This window comes from Schistocerca nitens, chromosome 5 (assembly GCF_023898315.1).
Source record: "Schistocerca nitens isolate TAMUIC-IGC-003100 chromosome 5, iqSchNite1.1, whole genome shotgun sequence".
Taxonomy (NCBI): Eukaryota; Metazoa; Arthropoda; class Insecta; order Orthoptera; family Acrididae; genus Schistocerca; species Schistocerca nitens.
The window spans coordinates 546,230,974-546,251,402 of NC_064618.1; the positions used below are offsets into that span (position 1 = coordinate 546,230,974).

Sequence of the window (20,429 nt, forward strand, 5' to 3'; positions counted from 1 at the left end):
TTAATATACATACAGTATAGGAATAAGAAGAGCTATGCCTTCACACATAGTTTTGACTGTCACAAACATGGGCTTATTTTTCTGTGGACATGATTGTGTTGGGATGTAAGAACACTGTTTAAATTGCTGCAAGTGAAGCAGTGACATAAATAGTCTTCACGGGTTTGCCACCGCATCACGTTGTGCTAATTCCACAATATTTCCTCAGAGCAACTGTCTGACATCTTCAGGTGGTTCAGTCTTTCTGGTGGCTAGGTACCTAGCCACCAGCAAGGTTGAACCACCTGAAGATGTCGGACAGTTGCTCCGAGGAAATATTGTGGAATTTGAACAACGTGATCTGACTGCAAACCCATGAAGACTATTTACAACACATCTGCCAGGAAAGCTTGAAGCAGTAACATTTATGTTCATGGTTCTGAGAAGTATTTGGCTGTTTTTCCTGAATATGTCGTGATTTATAAGAGTATGTTCAGGCTTGGATGCAATAGAATGGCTTAAATTGCTGATAGTAAAGCATTGACATTTGGATTCTTCATTGTCACAAATATTTGGTTGTTGTTTCCTGAATAGTTTGTGAGTCTCAGGAGTGTAGTTAGGATGTTTTTGACTACACCTCCCTCCCATCCTCTCCCTCCCCCCCCCCCTCCTCCCAAAGGGTGTAGTTAGGCTGGGTCACAAGAGCACAGCTTGAATTACCACAAAAAGCATGCTTTTGATGACATACTGATCCTTAGCTCAGCCTGAGGACTGGAGCAGGTTGGAAAGTAACAGATTGGTTGCGTGTTGCGAAGCAAACAAATGTGAAACCAGAAAAATGTGGTTGTGACTGACTGATCAATCTGTAGCTTAGCCTAAGGCCTAGGTTAGGTTGCGAGGTAACAATTTGGTTGTGAGTTGCTGAGGCCAACAAATGTGATAGCAACAAATCTAATTGTGGTGAGAGACTGATCTGCAGCATAGCCTGAGGTCTTGGTTACGTTGGAAGGCAACACTTTGGTTGTGAGTTAGTGAAACCAACAAATGTGAAAGCATAAAATCTGGTGGTAACACGCTGATGTGCAGCTTAGTCCGAGACCTGGATTATGTTGGAAGTTAACTGTTTCGTTGTGGTTTGGTGAAGACAGCAAATACGAAAGCAAAAAAATCTAGTTGTGGTGAGAGACTCATCTGTAGCCGTTGGCACAAGGAGCAGACGGGTTATTGCATTGTCGACATTCATTCCACATTCAAGGGTAGTGCATGGATTGATACTTGGTTTGGTAATTCATAAAAGATGGTCTGAAAAATGTCTGATGCCCTTGCTGTGTGGATCTCCACATGTTATCTGAAGATGAGACTTGTCACAAATTTTGGCATGTTTGCATGTACGTTGACTGGTCTTCCTTCTGTAGTAAAGTGTCTGTCAAGTGGGTGAGTAACAATTCACAATAGTTGAAAGCAAGAGGAGTCATCATTGAACTAGAGAAGGCAAAATTTGGGAAAAGGAATGTGGCAGAGGCCGTCAGATAGTTAGACAGTGAATGTGTTGTGGAATTCATTGAGGGTAGGTAAAAGTCGTCCTTGAGCCCCTATACTTTCGGTCTGAGAAAGTCTTGACAAGAATAATCAAAGAAAAGTTTCTGCTGGAGCGGGAATCATTAGCAACTGTTGGAAGTCCTACGCCACACACTAGATGCTGAAGGTTAACAGCATCTGAGAGTGTACCATATTGTTAATTTCATAGACCTGGCTGGTTGTTCCATTCATACACCAAATACGTAAAAAATGTGGCAAAATATCAGATATGCTATGACACAATATGACAGAAAGTCCAACATTTCATGAGTTGTCTATGTGAATACATGTTCCATCGAGCATATCATCTGAAAGAAATGTGACATTATTTTTTCATTGGTGCCAGTAAATTTTACCCAGCCAACAGAAGTAGGAACTCTGGTGTAATAGTAGAGTGCTGCAGGCATGGCTAGCAATTACAGTCTGTGCTTTTCAGGGAAACCAGTGCCTTCACATTCCTCACCATTGAAGGCACGTGAAACCATGGCTTTGCCTGTTAGTAAATAGTTTGGGACATTAACCATTCTTGTTTTATTCATGCTAGACTCTGATAGTTTTTCGTGGCATTTGTGTGTTCTCACAAAGAAAATTGTGGTATTATGTTGTGATTCTTTGCTGTGGTTGGCTAACTAGACCATGTGTTCAGTGCTCAGTGTGATTGTCTGACAGCAACAAATTGAACAGCCACCGTCTTCATTTCAGTGTTTCAGAAGCTAACATGCTTTATTTGGTGGATGTCATACCTATACTTGTGTATTGTGAAAATATGCACTTCCAATGATACATGCATTAAGGAGCTCTCCGAAACACATTGTTTTTAGTGTGGTTTGTTGTGCTTCAGTAGCAGGAAGTCTGATAACTCTGTACAAAAATTGTACCTCTAAATTATTTGTTAAGACACCAATAAGTACACTGTTAAGTGCCCTACAGGAATGACAGAATTAACTGTCAAACTTTGGGACCAAAGAAAATCAAATGACTAATGGTAATCAGCACTGTGGAAATAATATGTCAGGATATCATTGTACCTACTGCAGGACAACTGCAAAGAATTGTTTTTAAAATGGTAGTGTGTCTAGCTGAAATAGTATGATCCATTTATAGTAATCATTATTTTACCTTGATTACATCCATTACAAGAGTCCAAAATAATAAAAGCTGACCATTATTGAAGATAAAAATTGTAAGTATAATAGTGGTATTATCATTTGGATTGCAGCGCACTAATGTATTTGGGAAACTATTGTCTATGTATATTTTATACTCACATGGAGGAAGTTGTGGAAGAAATCTGCTCTCCCAAGAAAAATTAATAATATATGTTGTGTCTTGAATATTGATTTCTCAAAATCCAATAAATTCAAAGAGGATTTTTTTTTAATAGCTTTTCTGAAGGAAGCAACATTTAACTCTCTTCAAAAAATGAGTACTCCTAGCAAAGTACTATGTCTGATTTTATTATCTATTGCAAAAGATATACATGAATACTAAGACAGGTTCTTTCAAAAGCAAAAAAATTATAAAATGACAAAATAATGGGTAATTCCAGGAACGATCAAAAATTCATGTAGATACGTTATTCATGTATCCAGCAACACCTGAGGAATTGTCCAAAATTATTAAAAGATTGCCTAATAAATATTCACTGTGTGCTGATGAGATACCAGATGCCATCATTAAAGCTAGAGTGTGATGTATTTCCAAATAGTTTAAAAACTGCAAAAGTAACACCTCTGCATAAGAAGGGTGCAAAATGTGAAATTGCAAATTATAGGTCACTTTCAATTTTTTCAGGTTTTAGCAAAATTATAGAAAAAAAAAACATTCCTTAGAGGATTTAACAGCCTTCTTAGATAAAGAAATCATAAATGTCTCACAACATGAGTTCAGAGCTAGAAACTCGAGCATTGCAGCAATTTTTTTTTTTTCCTTTTTTAATGAAATACTATAAGCAGTGGATGATAAGAAACATGTATCTGGAATATTAATTACCTTAGCAAAGCCTTTATTGTTGTTGATTATGACATTCTCTTGCGCAAGTTAAGTAGTTGTGGAATTAGAGGCAAGTCTGAAGGGTGGATCCAATCACACGTCAATAATCACCAACAGAATACACAAATAAAATAAAAAGACAGTGAAAGACAAACATTCCAGTTTTTGCAGTAATGAGTGAAAAATCAAGTATGGAATCCCACAAGGGTCTGTTTTGGACCTGTCTTATTTCTACTGTATGTCTGATAAAATACATAATGGAACTGCAGTTCTGTCTTTGCAGGTGATGCGAATACTCAAATTAAATTACACAGTGAGGAAAACCTGCAGGAAACTGCAGCATTGGTTATGCATAGCCTAGCAATGTGGTTCAAGATCAATAGGCTCTATCCCTGTTTTCACTATTGAAGAAACTAATGTCTCAAATGTCAGTCATACAAAACTTTTAGGTAAAAATCAAACAATGGAAAATCCAGGATGGAATGTAACAATACTGTGAAAAGGAAAGTTGCTATTCACCATATAGTGGAGATGCTGAATCGCAGATAGGTACAACATAAAGAGTATCACAAATAACAGCTTTTGGCCAGTAAGGCCTTTGTCAGAATTAGACGGCAATCACACACATATACACGTGCAAACACAACTCTCACACATGCGTCTTAGGCAACTGTGACCACGGTATTGTAAAACTTTTAGGCATACATATTCAGAAGGTATTGAAGTGGGAGACATACCTTAAGACTCTAAATAAAACACTGAATACACTTTGATATGCTGTTAGGAGTCTCACTCGGAATACAAGCTGTTCATTGGTGGTGACAACATACCATGTACAGAATAATTGTTAGGGGGACTTCCACAATTTTAAGAAAAACATACCAGAGTGTTAAAGAAAACCAAATGTAGGGATTCCTGTATATCCTTTTTCTAAAAGTCTGATTGTACTGCCACTGTATACATACTAATTTTTACAAATGGGCATTGCTGTAGATCTCTTTTTAAAAGTCCGATTATATCACACAACCTCTCCAAACATAACTATGATCCACACACTTATGAAACTAAGCAGAAGCTGAACCTACAGATAAACATAGGAAGTATAAACTTATGCAAAAGAGGAGTGTATCATAGTGGGGCTATGTTACATAACCACATGCCTTCTTACTTAAAATGTGTACCAAAATTAAACAATTCTTGTTGGACCGCTGCTCGTACTCTGTCTCTGAATTTCTGGGACATCATAACAAGTAAACCTCATTTACCAAATATTGTTAATTATGTATTGCATCACTTAACACTATAATTTATTTTGTGTTTACCATGTAGTCATAAGCATATGAAGAAGCAATGTAGAATATCAGTTCATGTTATTATCTACTCTGATTGTGTTGACGATGTATTCACAGTGACTGCTGTAACCATAAATTAGTTATGGTTAACTTTTTCTGTATCATGTGTACAAAATTCTGACAACAGGCTTGCTGTATATCTCAAGATTTCTCTCCACTGTCAAAAGCATTTACATCTAAGCTACGTCTTTTGTTGTGTGAAACATTTGTGTTTACTAATAGTGATTGACAGTATATTTCAGCTTTGTGATTTATCAGCAGTTGCATTAAATGTTCAGGTTTTGGATGCCTTCTTTCCTATATTTGATAAGTCAGTAGTTTCATTGAGTACATACTAACAGCTAAAACAAAAATGTGCTATGAACTTTTTTTGTCATGTGCAACACCCACCTGATTTGACAGGCAAGAAGACAGATCAGCCCAGGAAAGAGGGTCAGGACAATTTCTACAAGAATAAAGATACTGTGGAAGCCACACTTCGAAAATTAAAGGAGTCCGTACATGAGTATCTAGAAGAACAAGAGAAGCTTCAAGAGGTAATTTATCTGAAGTACTTTTCCCTGTTGTTCACAAACTGTTATCTTCTTATTAACTCAGATATTACTATAGGAGAAAGACCTATTAATATGGAAAAGTTCACGTGAATGGTATACCTTCACCCATTTGTAATTTTTGCAATGAAAACTGGTTTATTTCCAATGTTGTTGTTTTTTTTTTTTTTTACACACACATCAAGTTCCATAAGACCAAATTGAGGAGCAAATCTCCAAGGGTGTGGAATGTGTCAGTACATGAAATTACAACATAAAATTAATGATAGATAAAATAAAATCTTTATGAACCCAAAAAAAGACAAGCCATATGTTTATGTAAATGCAGTCAACAGTATAACACCAGAATCAGATTAATTTTTCAAGGAACTCCTTGACAGAATAGAAGGAGTGACTCACGAGGAAACTTCAGTCTTGATTTGAAAGTGCGTGGATTACTGCTAAGATTTTTAAATTCTTGTGATTGTTGTTGTTGTTGTTGTTGTTGTTGTGGTCTTCAGTGCTGAGACTGGTTTGATGAAGCTCCCAATGCTACTCTATCCTGTGCAAGCTTCTTCATCTCCCAGTACCTACTGCAGCCTATATCCTTCTGAATCTGCTTAGTGTATTCATCTCTTGGTCTCCCTATATGATTTTTACCCTCCATGCTGCCCTCCAGTACTAAATTGGTGATCCCTTGATGCCTCAGAACATGTCTGACCAACCAATCCCTTCTTCTAGTCAAGTTGTGCCACAAACTCCTCTTCTCCCCAATTCTATTCAATACCTCCTCATTAGTTATGTGAGCTACCCATCTAATCTTCAGCATTCTTCTGTAGCACCACATTTCGAAAGCTTCTATTCTCTTCTTGTCTAAACTGTTTATCGTCCATATTTCATTTCCATACATGGCTACACTCCATACAAATACTCTCAGAAACTACTTCCTGACACTTAAATCAATACTCGATGTTAACAAATTTCTCTTCTTCAGAATCGCTTTCCTTGCCATTGCCAGTCTACATTTTATATCCTCCCTACTTCGACTATCATCCGTTATTTTGCTCCCCAAATAGCAAAACTCCATTACTACTTTAAGTGTCTCATTTCCTAATCCAATTCCCTCAGCATCACCCGACTTAATTTGACTACATTCCATTATCCTCGTTTTGCTTTTGTTGATATTCCTCTTATACCCTTCTTTCAAGACACTGCCCATTCCGTTCAACTGCTCTTGCAATTCCTTTGCTGTTTCTGACAGAATTACAATGTCATCGGCGAACCTCAAAGTTTTTATTTCTTCTCCATGGATTTTAATGCCTACTCCAAACTTTTCTTTTGTTTCCTTTACTGCTTGCTTAATATACAAATTGAATAGCATCGGGGAGAGGCTAAATCCCTGTCTCACTCCCTTCCCAACCACTGCTTCCCTTTCGTGCCCCTCGACTCTTATAACTGCCATCTGGTTTCTGTACAAATTGTAAATAGCCTTTCGCTACCTGTATTTTACCCCTGCCATCTTCAGAATTTGAAAGAGAGTATTCCAGTCAACACTATCAAAAGCTTTCTCTAAGTCTACAAATGCTAGAAATGTAGGTTTGCCTTTTCCTTAAGCTTTCTTCTAAAATAAGTCATAGGGTCAGTATTGCCTCACGTGTTCCAACATTTCTACGGAATCCAAACTGATCTTCCCCGAGGTCGACATCTACCAGTTTTTCCATTCATCTGTAAAGAATTCGCATTAGTATTTAGCAACTGTGACTTATTAAACTGATAGTTCGGTAATTTTCACATCTGACAACACCTGCTTTCTTTGGGATTGGAATTATTATATTCTTCTTAAAGTCTGAGGGAATTTCGCCTGTCTCGTACATCTTCTCACCAGATGGTAGAGTTTTGTCAGGACTGGCTCTCCCAAGGCTGTCAGTAGTTCTAATACAATGTTGTCTACGCCCGGGGCCTTGTTTCAACTTAGGTCTTTCAGTGCTATGTCAAACTCTTCACGCAGTATCATATCTCCCATTTCATCTTCATCTACATCCTCTTCCATTTCCATAATATTGTCCTCAAGAATATCGCCCCTGTATAGATCCTCTATATACTCCTTCCACCTTTCTGCTTTCCCTTCTTTGCTTAGAACTGGGTTTCCATCTGAGTTCTTGATATTCATGCAAGTGGTTCTCTTTTCTCCAAAGGTCTCTTTAATTTTCCTGTAGGCAGTATCTACCGTACCCCTCATGGGATAAGCCTCTACATCCTTACATTTGTCCTCTAGCCATCCCTGCTTAGCCATTTTGCACTTCCTGCCGATCTCATTTTTGAGACGTTTGTATTCCTTTTTGCCTGCTTCATTTTCTGCATTTTTGTATTTTCTCCTTTCATCAATTAAATTCAATATCTCTTCTGTTACCCAAGGATTTCTACTAGCCCTCGTCTTTTTACCTACTTGATCCTCTGCCGCCTTCACTATTTCATCCCTCAAAGCTACCAATTCTTCTTCTACTGTATTTCTTTCCCCCATTCCTGTCAATTGTTCCCTTATGCTCTCCCTGAAACTCTGTACAACCACTGGTTTAGTCAGTTTATCCAGGTCCCATCTCCTTAAATTCCCACCTTTTTGCAGTTTCTTCAGTTTTAATCTACAGTTCATAACCAATAGATTGTGGTCAGAGTCCACATCTGCCCCTGGAAATGTCTTACAATTTAAAACCTGGTTCCTAAATCTCTGTCTTACCATTATATAATCTATCTGAAACCTTCTAGTATCTCCAGGGTTTTTCCATGTATACAACCTTCTTTCATGATTCTTGAACCAAGTGTTAGCTATGATTAATTTATGCTCTGTGCAAAATTCTACCAGGCGGCTTCCTCTTTCATTTCTTAGCCCTAATCCATATTCACCTACTACGTTTCCTTCTCTTCCTTTTCCTACTGTTGAATTCCAGTCACCCATGACTATTAAATTTTCACCTCCCTCCACTACCTGAATATTTTCTTTTATCCCATCATACATTTCTTCAATTTCTCACCATCTGCAGAGCTAGTTGGCATATAAACTTGTACTACTGTAGTAGGTGTGGGATTCATGTCTATCTTGGCCACAATAATGCATTCACTATGCTGTTTGTAGTAGCTTACCCACACTCCTATTTTTTAATTCATTATTAAACCTACTCCTGCATTACCCCTATTTGATTTTGTATTTATTTATTTATTTATTGTTCCGTGGGACCAAATTAAGGAGAAATCTCCATGGTCATGGAACGAGTCAATACATGAAATTATAACATGATAGTAGAAACAGATATAATGAAATATAAAAAAAACATATTAGGTGATAAGTCTTAAGTTTAAATAAAGAAAATCAACAATGTAACACTGGAATTTGCTTAATTTTTTAGCTCTTCCAGGAGCTCCTCGACAGAATAGGAGGAGTGAGCCATGAGGAAACTCTTCAGTTTAGACTTAAAAGAGTTTGAGCTACTGCTAAGATTTTTGAGTTCTTGTGGTAGTTTATTGAAAATGGATGCAGCAGAATACTGCACTCCTTTCTGCAAAGGAGTCAAGGAAGTGCATTCCACATGCAGATTTGATTTCTGCCTAGTATTAACTGAATGAAAGCTGCTAACTCTTTGGAATAGACTAATATTGCTAACAACAAACGACATTAAAGAAAATATATACTGTGAGGGCAATGTCAGAATTCCCAGACTATTGAATAGGGGTCGACAAGAGGTTCTCGAACTTACACCACATATAGCTCGAACAGCTCATTTTTTAGCCAAAAATACCCTTTTTGAATCAGAAGAATTACCCCAAAAATATACCATACGACATAAGTGTATGAAAATATGCGAAGTAGACTACATTTCGTGTTGAACTGTCACTTATTTCAGATACTGTTCTAATGGTAAATAAAGCAGCATTTAGTTTCTGAGCAAGATCCTGGACGTGGGCTTTCCACAACAGCTTACTATCTAGCCGAACGCCTAGGAACTTGAACTGTTCCGTCTCGCTTATAATATGCCCATTCTGTCTGATCAAAATATCGGTTCTTGTTGAATTGTGAGTTAGAAACCGTCAAAACTGAGTCTTACTGTGATTTAGCATCAAATTGTTTTCCACAAGCCACGAACTTATTTCATGAACTACATTATTTGATACTGTTTCAGTATTACACACAAGATCCTTCACTACCAAGCTGGTGTCATCAGCAAACAGAAATATTTTTGAATCACATGTAATAGTAGAAGGCATATCATAATGCCCCACTTAACAGTGCCCCATTGCGACTGGACATCACTACCACTCTCAGTATTGCAGAGAAAATTCCTTCTGCTTTCTGTTCTTAAAGTAAGAGGTGAACCAATTGTAAGCTACTCCCCATACTCCATAATGGTCCAACTTCTGCAGTAATATTTTGTGGTCAACACAGTCAAAAGCCTTTGTTAAATCAAAGAAAACACCTAGCGTTCGCAACCGTTTATTTAATCTGTCCAAAACCTCACAGAGAAAAGAGAATATAGCATTTTCAGTTGTTAAACCATTTCTAAAACCAAACTGTACATTTGACAGCAAATTATGTGTATTTAAATGCTCCAGTAACCCTGTATATACAAACTTCTCGATAACTTTAGCAAGCACCGACGGCATAGAAATAGATCTAAAGTTGTCAACATTATCCCTGTCTCCCTTTTTATAAAGTGGCTTCACTACAGAGTACTTGAATCGGTCAGGAAACCAACCACTCCTAAAGGAAAAGTTACAGATATGGCTAAGTACTGGGCTAACATACACAGAACAATACTTCAGTATTCTGCTAGATACCCCATCATATCCATGAGAGTTCTTGGTCTTTAGTGATTTAATTATTAAGTCAATCTCCCTCTTGTCAGTATCATGGAGGAGCATTTCAGGTAACAGTCTCGGAACACTTTTTTCTAAGAGCGCTATATGATTCCCTGTTGGGACTAGGTTTCTATTTAGTTCTATTTATAACCCTGTATTCACCTGACCAAAAGTCTCGTTCCTCCTTCCACCGAACTTCACTAATTCCCACTATATCTAACTTTAACCTATCCATTTCCCTTTTTTTAAATTTTCTAACCTACCTGCCCAATTAAGGGATCTGACATTCCACGCCCCCAGGGGCTCAGCTTTCATTTGCTGGGTACGGGCTTGGCGACCCCGGGGTTCCTGAGCTGGGGACTGGAAAGCGCCGCTAGTCCTCTGTCACCGTAAGCTCTGGGCATACTTCAATGACCACCATGCGGCGCGGCGGTGGAATGTTGTGTGTCTCAGGGAGTGGGGATCTTGGCTTGACCGCCCAAAAGTGAGGATGGAATAAACCTCTATAAACAACCCCTCAATCTCAAGGTGTGCTGCGCGCTGATGAGATGCATGGCTGTTGAGGTGGAACAGTCGTTAGCGGGCAACCTCTGGGGAACCTGCTGCACCTCAGTTGTATAAGGCTTACCTAGGCACGCGGGGCTCTGTCTAGGTGGACTTCTAGTTCCCTAGCTGCTCGTGGGACCGAGATGGAACCCTCGAACTTTTATTCTTCTCCTGCCAGCGGAAAGGGTGGACCACTGGTGGGTTCTAACACCCCATCCAACAAGAGGGCTCGTGTAGCCAGTCCTCCTGACTCAGTTACCAGTAACAGAATGCAAACTGCTTCGCAGAATGTGTTTCTCCTAATTAAAAGAAAGGAGGGGAGTTTTGATAAGGTTTCACCATTTTATATACAGAAAGCCTTAGAAGGCATTGCTGGCACCTTAAAATCTGTCAAGCGAAATGGAACCTTGTTGGTTGAAACATCTAGCTTCCAGCAACTCCAGAACCTTCAGAAGGCACAATTTCTTGGGGAGTTTGCAATAGAGATTGAATTTCACAACACCTTGAACTATAGCAAGGGTGTTGTGACTTGCAGAGATCTCGTTGACATTCCCCAAGACAAACTGAAGGCTGAATGGTCCCGGGAAGGAATTGTCGATGTGCAACACGTTATGAAATGGGTGGATGGTACTCTCATACAGACTGACTCATTTATCCTTACATTTAACAGCACCAAATTGCCAGAGCATGTGAAGGCAGGTTTCCTACGTCTCAGTGTACGGCCTTATTACCCCAACCCCATGCGGTGTTTTAAATGCCAACACTTTGGACACACTACTCTCGGCTGTAGAGGGGAAGCCACTTGCGGGAATTGTGGTGAAGCTGCCCATGAGGGAGTTGGTTGCTCCTCTCCTCCCAAGTGTGTCAACTGCTCTGGGGATCACCCTGTGTGGAGTAGGGAATGCAGAGTTTTCCTTGAGGAACGGAAGATCCAGGAACTTAAGACTACAAAACGCATCCTGTATGGTGAGGCGAAGAAAATTTACAAGTCCATGCAGCCGCCCACGCTCGCTGCTTCCTTTTCTTCCGTTCTGAAACAGCCAGTCTTGAAAACCGATGCCGCTACACAAATGGAGGTTGCTACTGTCAGCACTAGCACCTGCGTTTGTCAATGTACGTGTACTGCTGCCGTTCCTGTGAAGCCTGCTGCTCCCCCCCTCCTCCCCCGGCCTTCTGACCAGGCTGTGGTAGCTGACATCATGGAACTTCCTGCCCCTTCCTGGGTCCAGTCTTGTGCACTGCCCAGTGCTGCTACACCCCCTACTGCTTCTGAGGTTTTGGCTCCAATGCCACCTCAGGCCAGAAAATCGAAGCCAAAGACAAAGGTGAAGACTCGCCCACTCAAGGAGACTGAAGTTATACAGTCTGCTGATGTGGATGTCATTCTCTCTGACGTCTCTCTCGACTCCTCTTCTGAGGCGATGGAGGTTGATGTCAGACTGGGGCAATCATCTCGCCCCAAAACTGAGCCTCCACCTGTTGTGGGCTCTCCTCCCCGACAGAAAGTGAGAATGAAGGTACTTCCACCCTGATAGATGGCTCCCATTATACAGTGGAACATGAATGGATTCCGGCCACATGTGGAGGAACTGAACCTCCTAGCACGGCAACGCCCCCTGTGCTTGTGTTTACAGGAAACGCATTTCAAACCATCTGATGCTCCTGTACTAAGGGGCTATACTTTATATCGCCGAGATGACCTGACTGGAGAAAGGGCCAAAGGCGGAGTCGCCGTGTTTGTCAATAATGACCACCACTCCTCTGCTCTCCCCCTGGATACTGACCTGCAAGCAGTTGCAGTTGAAATTTATTCCCGTCGGAGGCTTACCGTTTGCTCCCTTTATTTACCCCCTCTGGATGCAATGACCTTAGACGCTCTCACAGATCTTATCGACCAACTCCCCCGCCCGTTTCTCCTCCTGGGAGACTCCAATGCCCATCATGTCCTGTGGGGCTCCACTTCTCTTTGCGCTCGAGGTCGCATTTTGGAGAGCCTCCTAACATCTCAAGTGTTGTGCATCCTCAACACAGGTACTCCGACTCATTTCTCTAGTGCTACAGGGTCTTTCTCAGCCATTGACCTATCTTTCTGCTCTCCAACCCTCACCGACTCTGTTCACTGGGAGGTCATTGACGACCTTCATTCCAGCGATCACTTCCCTATCCGCATTCATCTCCTGGATGGTGTATTGCTGGAGCAGCGGCCACCATCGTGGATGATTGGCAGGGCTAACTGGCCACTGTTCACTCGGTTGGATGTCTTTGACCGCCACAACAGCGTACAGGAATGGGTGGATCACATCACGCTTGTGATCCATCATGCTGCTGACCTGTCCATACCACAGTCTTCTGGCTCTCTTGAGCGGAGCCTTGTGCCTTGGTGGACAGAAGAGTGCCGTTCAGCCATCCGGGACAGGCGTGCGGCTCTTCGCCGATTTAAATGCCGCCCAACAGCGGTCGATCTTACCGCCTTTCGTATCGCGAGAGCCAGGGCACGCCATGTCATTAAAGAGAGCAAGAAAAGGTCATGGCAGGAGTTTCTGGACTCCATCAACCGTTCCACTTGTTTCACAAAAGTATGGGAAGCCATCCGGAGGATTTCCGGTAAAAGCAGCCGTTTACCAATAGCTGCAGTCCTGAACCAGGGATGCCTCCAAACGACACCCAGAGCCATCGCTCAGTCGCTGGCAGAGCATTTTGCACAAAGTACTGCCACTGCAACCCAGGATCCAGCAATATTGTGAAAAGGAAGTTGCTACTCACCACATAGCAAAGATGCTGAGTCGCAGATAGGCACAACAAAAAGACGGCCACAAATTAGCCTTCGGCCAGTAAGGCCTTCATCAAAATTAGATGACAAACACACATATACACATTCATGCAAACGCAACACACACACACACACACACACACACACACACACACACACACAACAGCACTCTGTGGCAATTGAGGCCACACTGCGAGCTGCAGCACCAGTGCATGATAGGAGTGGTTATTGGGTGGGGTAAGGAGGAGGTTGGGACGGGGACGGGGAGGGATAGTAGGATAGCGGTGGCAGTTGGGAGGTTGGACAGGTGGCAGCAGAGAGGTGGGGAGGGTGGGGGGTATAGGGGAAAAGAAGATAAGTAAAAAGACTGGTTGCAATGGAGGAATGAGGGCTATGTAGTGCTGGAGTGGGAACAGAGAAGGGACTGGATGTGAGAGGACAATGACTAACAAAGGTTGAGGCCAGGAGGGTTTCAGGGACATAGGATATATTGCAGAGAAAGTCCTATCACAGAGGTGTACTTCAGATAGCAGTCTTTGAAAGCTGTTTCCTAAGAGAGTTATAAGACAACCTGGAATCAGCCTGTATCAGATGATATGAATTTAGGAGATCTTCAACATTCGTTTCTGTGCACAGTCACTCATAAAACCATCACATACAACTAATTTTTAGTACTTTCTATACATGAATCAAGAATACTCTAGCTTGAACAAAAATTTCTTGAAATCAGAGTTAGGGAACCTATAGATAATTATGATTAAAAGTTTAGTTTCGCCATGTTCAACTGCTCCTGCACAGCATTCAGTGATTTGTTCAGTGCAGTATTTTGAAATGTCAATATATTCAAATGGAATACTGTTTCTCACATGCATGGCCACTGCTCCACTCCATAAAAAGCTCCCTGAAAAATAGGTGGATGATCTGTATCCCAATAAAGAAAGCCGCTAAATTATCACAGTCTTTAAGTGGTGCTCTGATATTCCAGTAATATCAGAGTCAACATCTATAAGCAGTTCACTAACACTGTGTGTGGATACTGCATGGGAGATCTGTTTGTGGACTAGATTTGGAAGGTAATGCCTGCCTATGAAAGCCTTAGACCTCCAGCATAGTGGGCAAGAGGTTGATCACCACTGTAGATGCACCATCCACAGATACCAAGACTGTATCAGAGCGGCTCTTTAGTGTGAATGGCTTTATATAGGTAGATGTCAACAGATAAAGAGATAGCATGCTGATCTGAAGAGGTCCAGGCAAAACAGATAGCAGACATGGTGTTATGGCTATCATCCCCTACGGTCGCAGGTTCGAATCCTGCCTCAGGCATGGATGTGTGTAATGTCTTTAGGTTAGTTAGGTTTAAGTAGTTCTAAGTTCTAGGGGACTGATGACCTCAAATGTTAAGTCCCATAGTGCTCAGAGCCATTTGAACCAATTTTTTAGGGCAGTAACCAAGACAAAGATTACGGACAAAACCTCATGCAAGAGTTAGCAAGGGCAGAAAGCCAAGTGCATTGTTATGTTGTAGAGGTGGAGGTCAGGGAAAGATAGACAGTCAGAAAATAAAATATATAGAAAACTAAAAGTGAGCAAAGAAAAGGAGTAGTTACTGAAAATAAATAACTGATGAAATTTAATAATAGTTGTACCAGTGTAGAAGGCAGAGCAGTGTTTGTGTGTCAGGCAGTACACAACATGTGTCATTTCACAGGTGGCTGTCCCTTTGATAGTACATGTTTTGCCATTTACTGGGCTGGTATAGGTGGTGGTAAGAGGTTGCATAGGACAAGTGTTACAGTGGGGGCAGTCACACAGGTAGGAGCCGGCGTGTAAGGAAATTGGTGTAGGAGCAGCATTGGGTCTGACCAGGATATTATAGAACTTAGGGGAACAATGAAAAGCTATTCTTGGTGTGGTGTCCATAATGTCAGACAGAAAGGACCTAATTTAAGGACTTTACCTTAGGAAGTCTTAGCCTTGTCAAAGTAGATGATTTAACACATTCAAAATCAGGATAATACTGAGTGACAGGAGGTGTTTTCCTAAGTTCTTTTTTTTTTTTTTTTTTTTTTTTTTTTGAGAGATCAGCAGTTCCAGGATTGGATGTGATGGCCTAGGAAAACCTAGATGTGAGTAGCAGCAGAATCTTAAGTACAGATTGGAATGTATGTCACACGGAGGGTTAGACATAAATGATTATGGTGAATTTATTGCCAAAACCAGTGCATTAGTAGATAGTGAATGTATCACAGATCGGAGAGTGAACTACTTTGGATCAACATAAGCACCAAAGATTGATCAAACATAGTAATCTTATGCTTTTATAGACCACCTACCTCAGGAGATGTGCTGACATAATAATTCAGAGAAATTAATTATGTTTCAGTATTTATTCGGAGGTGAAGAAATTTGCGAAGGATAGAGTTGCATGGAGAGCTGCAGTAAACCAATCTTCAGACTGAAGACCCGAGCAATGAAAAGTGTCGTCTGAACACTATGTTGTTCACTAGACGTAATCTTATTGGAAGTTGTGGCCATCTATGATCTGTGAACTGACTTGCCGAGCCAGTTGTAACATGATCTTTAATTTAATTTGGAATCCAAACCAAGAGATGAGTTGGCATTTATTGCACACAGCAACCACTGTGAAAGTGAAAGCAGCATTTAAAGACAGAAAACTTGCAAGACTGAACATTTGAAAAATTTTTAAGACCAAACCTTTGAATTTATAACTTGCCTCTATCTTTGAGTTTCACACAGTTAGGTCAAATGACAAAACTTGATTACCTGGCATATCAGTAGTGTTGGTAACATCAGGCACCTGTGTTACCACGGAATATCCTTTTATTGAATTTCTTGATGCGTGGCATAGTTCATATCTATTGCACACTAATGGATATGTACTCCCACAAATATATGTAGCACTTGGGCAACAAACATTCAGTAACACATGAACAAACTGCTGCAGTGAACAAAAGTAGATACTAGCAAAGATAATCATTTATGGATACTAAAAACCTGCATTGTTACCAACATATACAACGTGTCATACATATAATTGCTGGAAACAGGAAGTTCACAGTTCTTTCCGAAATAATACTGGTTTCTGTAACAGAAATAAAGGGGGCGTGGCAGCATACATGACTGTAACTTTAAAATTTCATATATGTGGGTCATTTTTCATTTGAAACCCTATAATGTATATATCAATGTAATCAGGAAGACTATAGAATTTAATAAAGTCATTAAAAAAATTCCGATTTTTCCACCATTTATAAATACCCTGTATCCTTAAAAAACCAAAACAAGTTGGGAAACAAAGTAAAAGTTTAAATAAATAACAGTCTGAAATGGAAAAATTTGCACTTTCGCCATGTAACTGTTCCACCTAGTGTGTAGGATACAAAAGAATTAATTGGGATAGGTCAGCGCAGTGTAAGTATATCAGAAGCAGAGGTGAAGAAGCCACTGATGACTCAGGAAATACTTGAGCTTATAGATCAAAAAAGGAAACATGTATATCTTATGAATGGGGTAGAAAGACAGCAGTATAAATTGCTTAGAAGTAAAATTAATAGGAAGAGCAAACAGGCTAAATCATAAAGGATGAGGGAGACATTTAAAGATGTTGAGAAAATCATGATTTAAGGAAGAAAATGTACAAGAAAAATAAGTATAGATTTAGAGAAGTAAACTGAAAGGTGTTAACCTACAAGGATCAGATGGAAAACCATTTTAACTGCCAAAGAAAGTGTGTACATATGGCAGGAGGCCATCAGATGCCTGTATGAAGGAAAGAAACTGCCCCAAAGTGTGAGAAAAGAGCCAGAGAAAAGTGATATGTGGAAGAAATAGGTGCTTTAGGGAAGTGATTATTGTGAATATTGTATAATCTAAGCTCAAACAAGGCAACAGGAGTTGATGAACTTTTAGGAAGTGCAGGAACTGGAAGTTAATTCAATTTTCAAAAATCTGTATAGGGTGACTTACCATTGGATTTTAAAAAGAGCATTCTTTCACCAAAGATGATGCCTGTGCTTAAACATGAAGACTATCAGACGATTGGTCTCTCAGGTTGCACTTAATATTGCAGGTCAGAATAATACCCGCAAGAGTAGAAAGAAAAATTGAAGACTTAATGAAGGAAGAACAATTTTGTTAAAAAAGATACCAGAGCAGCAACTCTTTCTCTTCATTTAGTTGCAGAAGGCAGATTGTAAAGAAGAATAAAAAGAAGCCAGAAAACCTTCCCAGTATTTGTGTACCTGAAATATGCCTTTGACAATGTGCAGTGGGATAAGATGGTCACAGTTCTAATGGTTCAGGGTAAAATTACAGATCCAGGTAAATAATCTGTGACATCGGCAAAATTCAGTTAGGAATAATAAAAGTGGAAGGTCAAGAAAAACAAGTTAATGTTAAAATATAAGGCATGGTAGCAGCTTATCGCCACTGTCATTCAACTTGTACATGATAAAAGCAATGAAAAGAAGTGAAAGAAAGATTCAGAAAAGGAATAAAAGTTCAAGAGGAACTGATGTCATTGCCAAGGTTCACAGATGATGTAGTCCGTCTGTCCAGATGTAAGGGAGACAAGACGATTTGCTGAAAGTAGCGGACAGTATACTTAGCACAGAATATGGCTTAACCATGAGTAAAGCAAAAACTATGCTCAAGAATAGTAGAAAGAAGAATAATAAAATGTTGTATCATCAAAATTGAGAGCATGAGACAGGATGACTTGAGGCAAGAAAGATTGCTAAAGGCTACGAAAGTTTTCTTCTGGTATCATATGATCATTCAATTTTTGCTCATATCAGATATTGACATGAAGAAGAAGTCCCTGAAAGTGTACATTTCGAACACTGTATTGTATGACAGTACAGGAATTTGCAGAGGAAGAAATTGGAACCATTTGAAAAACTAAGTGAACAGGTAAAGTATCAAATGAAGTTGATCTTAAAATACCAGTTGGGGAAAGAATTCTATAAAAGACTGTTTCTAGAAGAAGAGACAGGCTAGTGTGACATGTACTACAGTATCTACAAATAATTAACTTGACACTGGAAGGAACAATAATCGGCTAAAATAAATAGCAAAGGCTGGAATGTGCAAAACAGATTATAGAAGATGTTGGCTGTAGTAGTTACATGGGGTCGAAAAGATTAGCACAGGCTAGGAAAAGATGATAGCATCAAAGTGATCAAAAGACTGATGGTAAAAAAATACTTCTTTTTACTTGGTCTTGTCATTATGTTTAAGGTAAACCAGCAGGTAGTTTCTGTCATGTTTAATATTCACTACCCTAATAATAAAAATGGCAGTTAATAAGAATGCTCTCTCTTGCTTTTAGGAAGCTATAACCAAATCTGAATCATCTGACTTCCGTGCTACCGTTCATACTAATAATGGTGGTGCAGAAGTGATTAGGATCTCTCGGAAAAAAGAAGAGGCAGATTTGGACTTAAAATCAGAAACTGATCAGGCAGAAGATGTAGCACCAAATCCAAGCCCACCTAGTCCTTCCGAGATGCAGTGGACACAGTTGCGCAATGCTGTGTTGGCTCGAGTGGTTGGCGCAGAACAAGGTGTACCACCGCCATCAGCAGCAACCATGGACTTATATCGTAAACTGCTGGCTCGTGAACCGGGATCCACACGTGCTCAGGCAGCTTGGTTGCTTGCTGAAATAGCAAGCTTAGCTGCAGCTGGTGAGATTAATAATATAGAACTTCCATCTGACCCTTCATCTGCAACATCTCCTCTTTCTCACCATAGTGATAAAGATCCTGTACGGACAGAAGAAAGTGCTCATGAAAGTAAGATTCCTGATTCTACTGTATCCAACCAAAATGAACAGGCTACAGGAAAATTTGTAAAACACATTGATGAGCTGTGATTGTAGACAGATCCTTAGATGGTCTCTGATTTATTAAGATAAAAAGACGTTTGTTAGATGAACAATATTCAAGTGATCATACAAGTGAAAATAAATGTGACTCTTTGCAGTTCATGCTGTGTTACAGTGAGACATGAGCCTGAAAGCAACACAAAGTTACATGTAATAATGTAATATGTTACAATTATGTTGTCTTTCATTTTACTTTCCTGTGTTACAGATTATTCAAAATGACATCATTAGTTGTCATTATGTTTTATAATTCACTTAAGTGCACCATATACTTTCTATAGTGTGTGTGTGTCTTTTTTATGCGACCATTAACTTAAATTGGGAAATATAGTATGGCCTATATGTGCTCAAGCTGGTTATTGTATATTCTTCACCTGCACTGTACTTATGAAGGAAATGCAAAGATATTTCTTTGTTGTAATACAGACATATTTTTAAATAAAATTATGACGCCTGTTTTACCTCGTTATATATTCTATGAAATTAAAAACAGTTCTAAAACATATTTATTGTAGATGTTTTATTCTAATTTGTACATTGTATTTGTATATAATTGTGCATATTCTAAATTTCGATGCATTGTGTGAAACTGGAGATATGGAACTGTTTTACCATATGGTGTAACAATACACTAAAAAAATTTTATCTTGCAAATAAAGATTGATGAAATATTTTTATGTAATACGGATTGTTTTAAGTACTTCTCATTATTCATCCTGTCATGAATTCAATGTATTGAAGTAATTGAAGTTATATTAAGAATTAATTAACTGAATTTGGTGGATAAACATTCAAATCAAAAGGAAACATCACAGCCATTAACCTAGTTTGACATCAGGCAACTCTGTCTAAAAACTTGAGTAGTAGTTTTAAAATAATCTTGGCCATTAGCTGCAAGTATCTCAGCAAGTGATACATTACCA

At 39.6% G+C, this 20,429-nt stretch overlaps 1 protein-coding gene across 1 annotated transcript in view; it reads left to right on the top strand.

Moving 5' to 3' along the window:
• The window catches only part of LOC126259300 (ER degradation-enhancing alpha-mannosidase-like protein 3), a 268,347-nt gene extending 248,241 nt beyond the window's left edge, over window positions 1-20,106 (top strand). Inside the window, exons 18-19 of the mRNA XM_049955967.1 lie at window positions 5,304-5,437; window positions 18,949-20,106. Of these exons, the coding sequence (XP_049811924.1) occupies window positions 5,304-5,437; window positions 18,949-19,494 (680 nt within the window). The 3' untranslated portion in view covers window positions 19,495-20,106. The remainder of the gene's footprint in view (window positions 1-5,303; window positions 5,438-18,948) is intronic.
• Window positions 20,107-20,429: the final 323 nt, after the last annotated feature.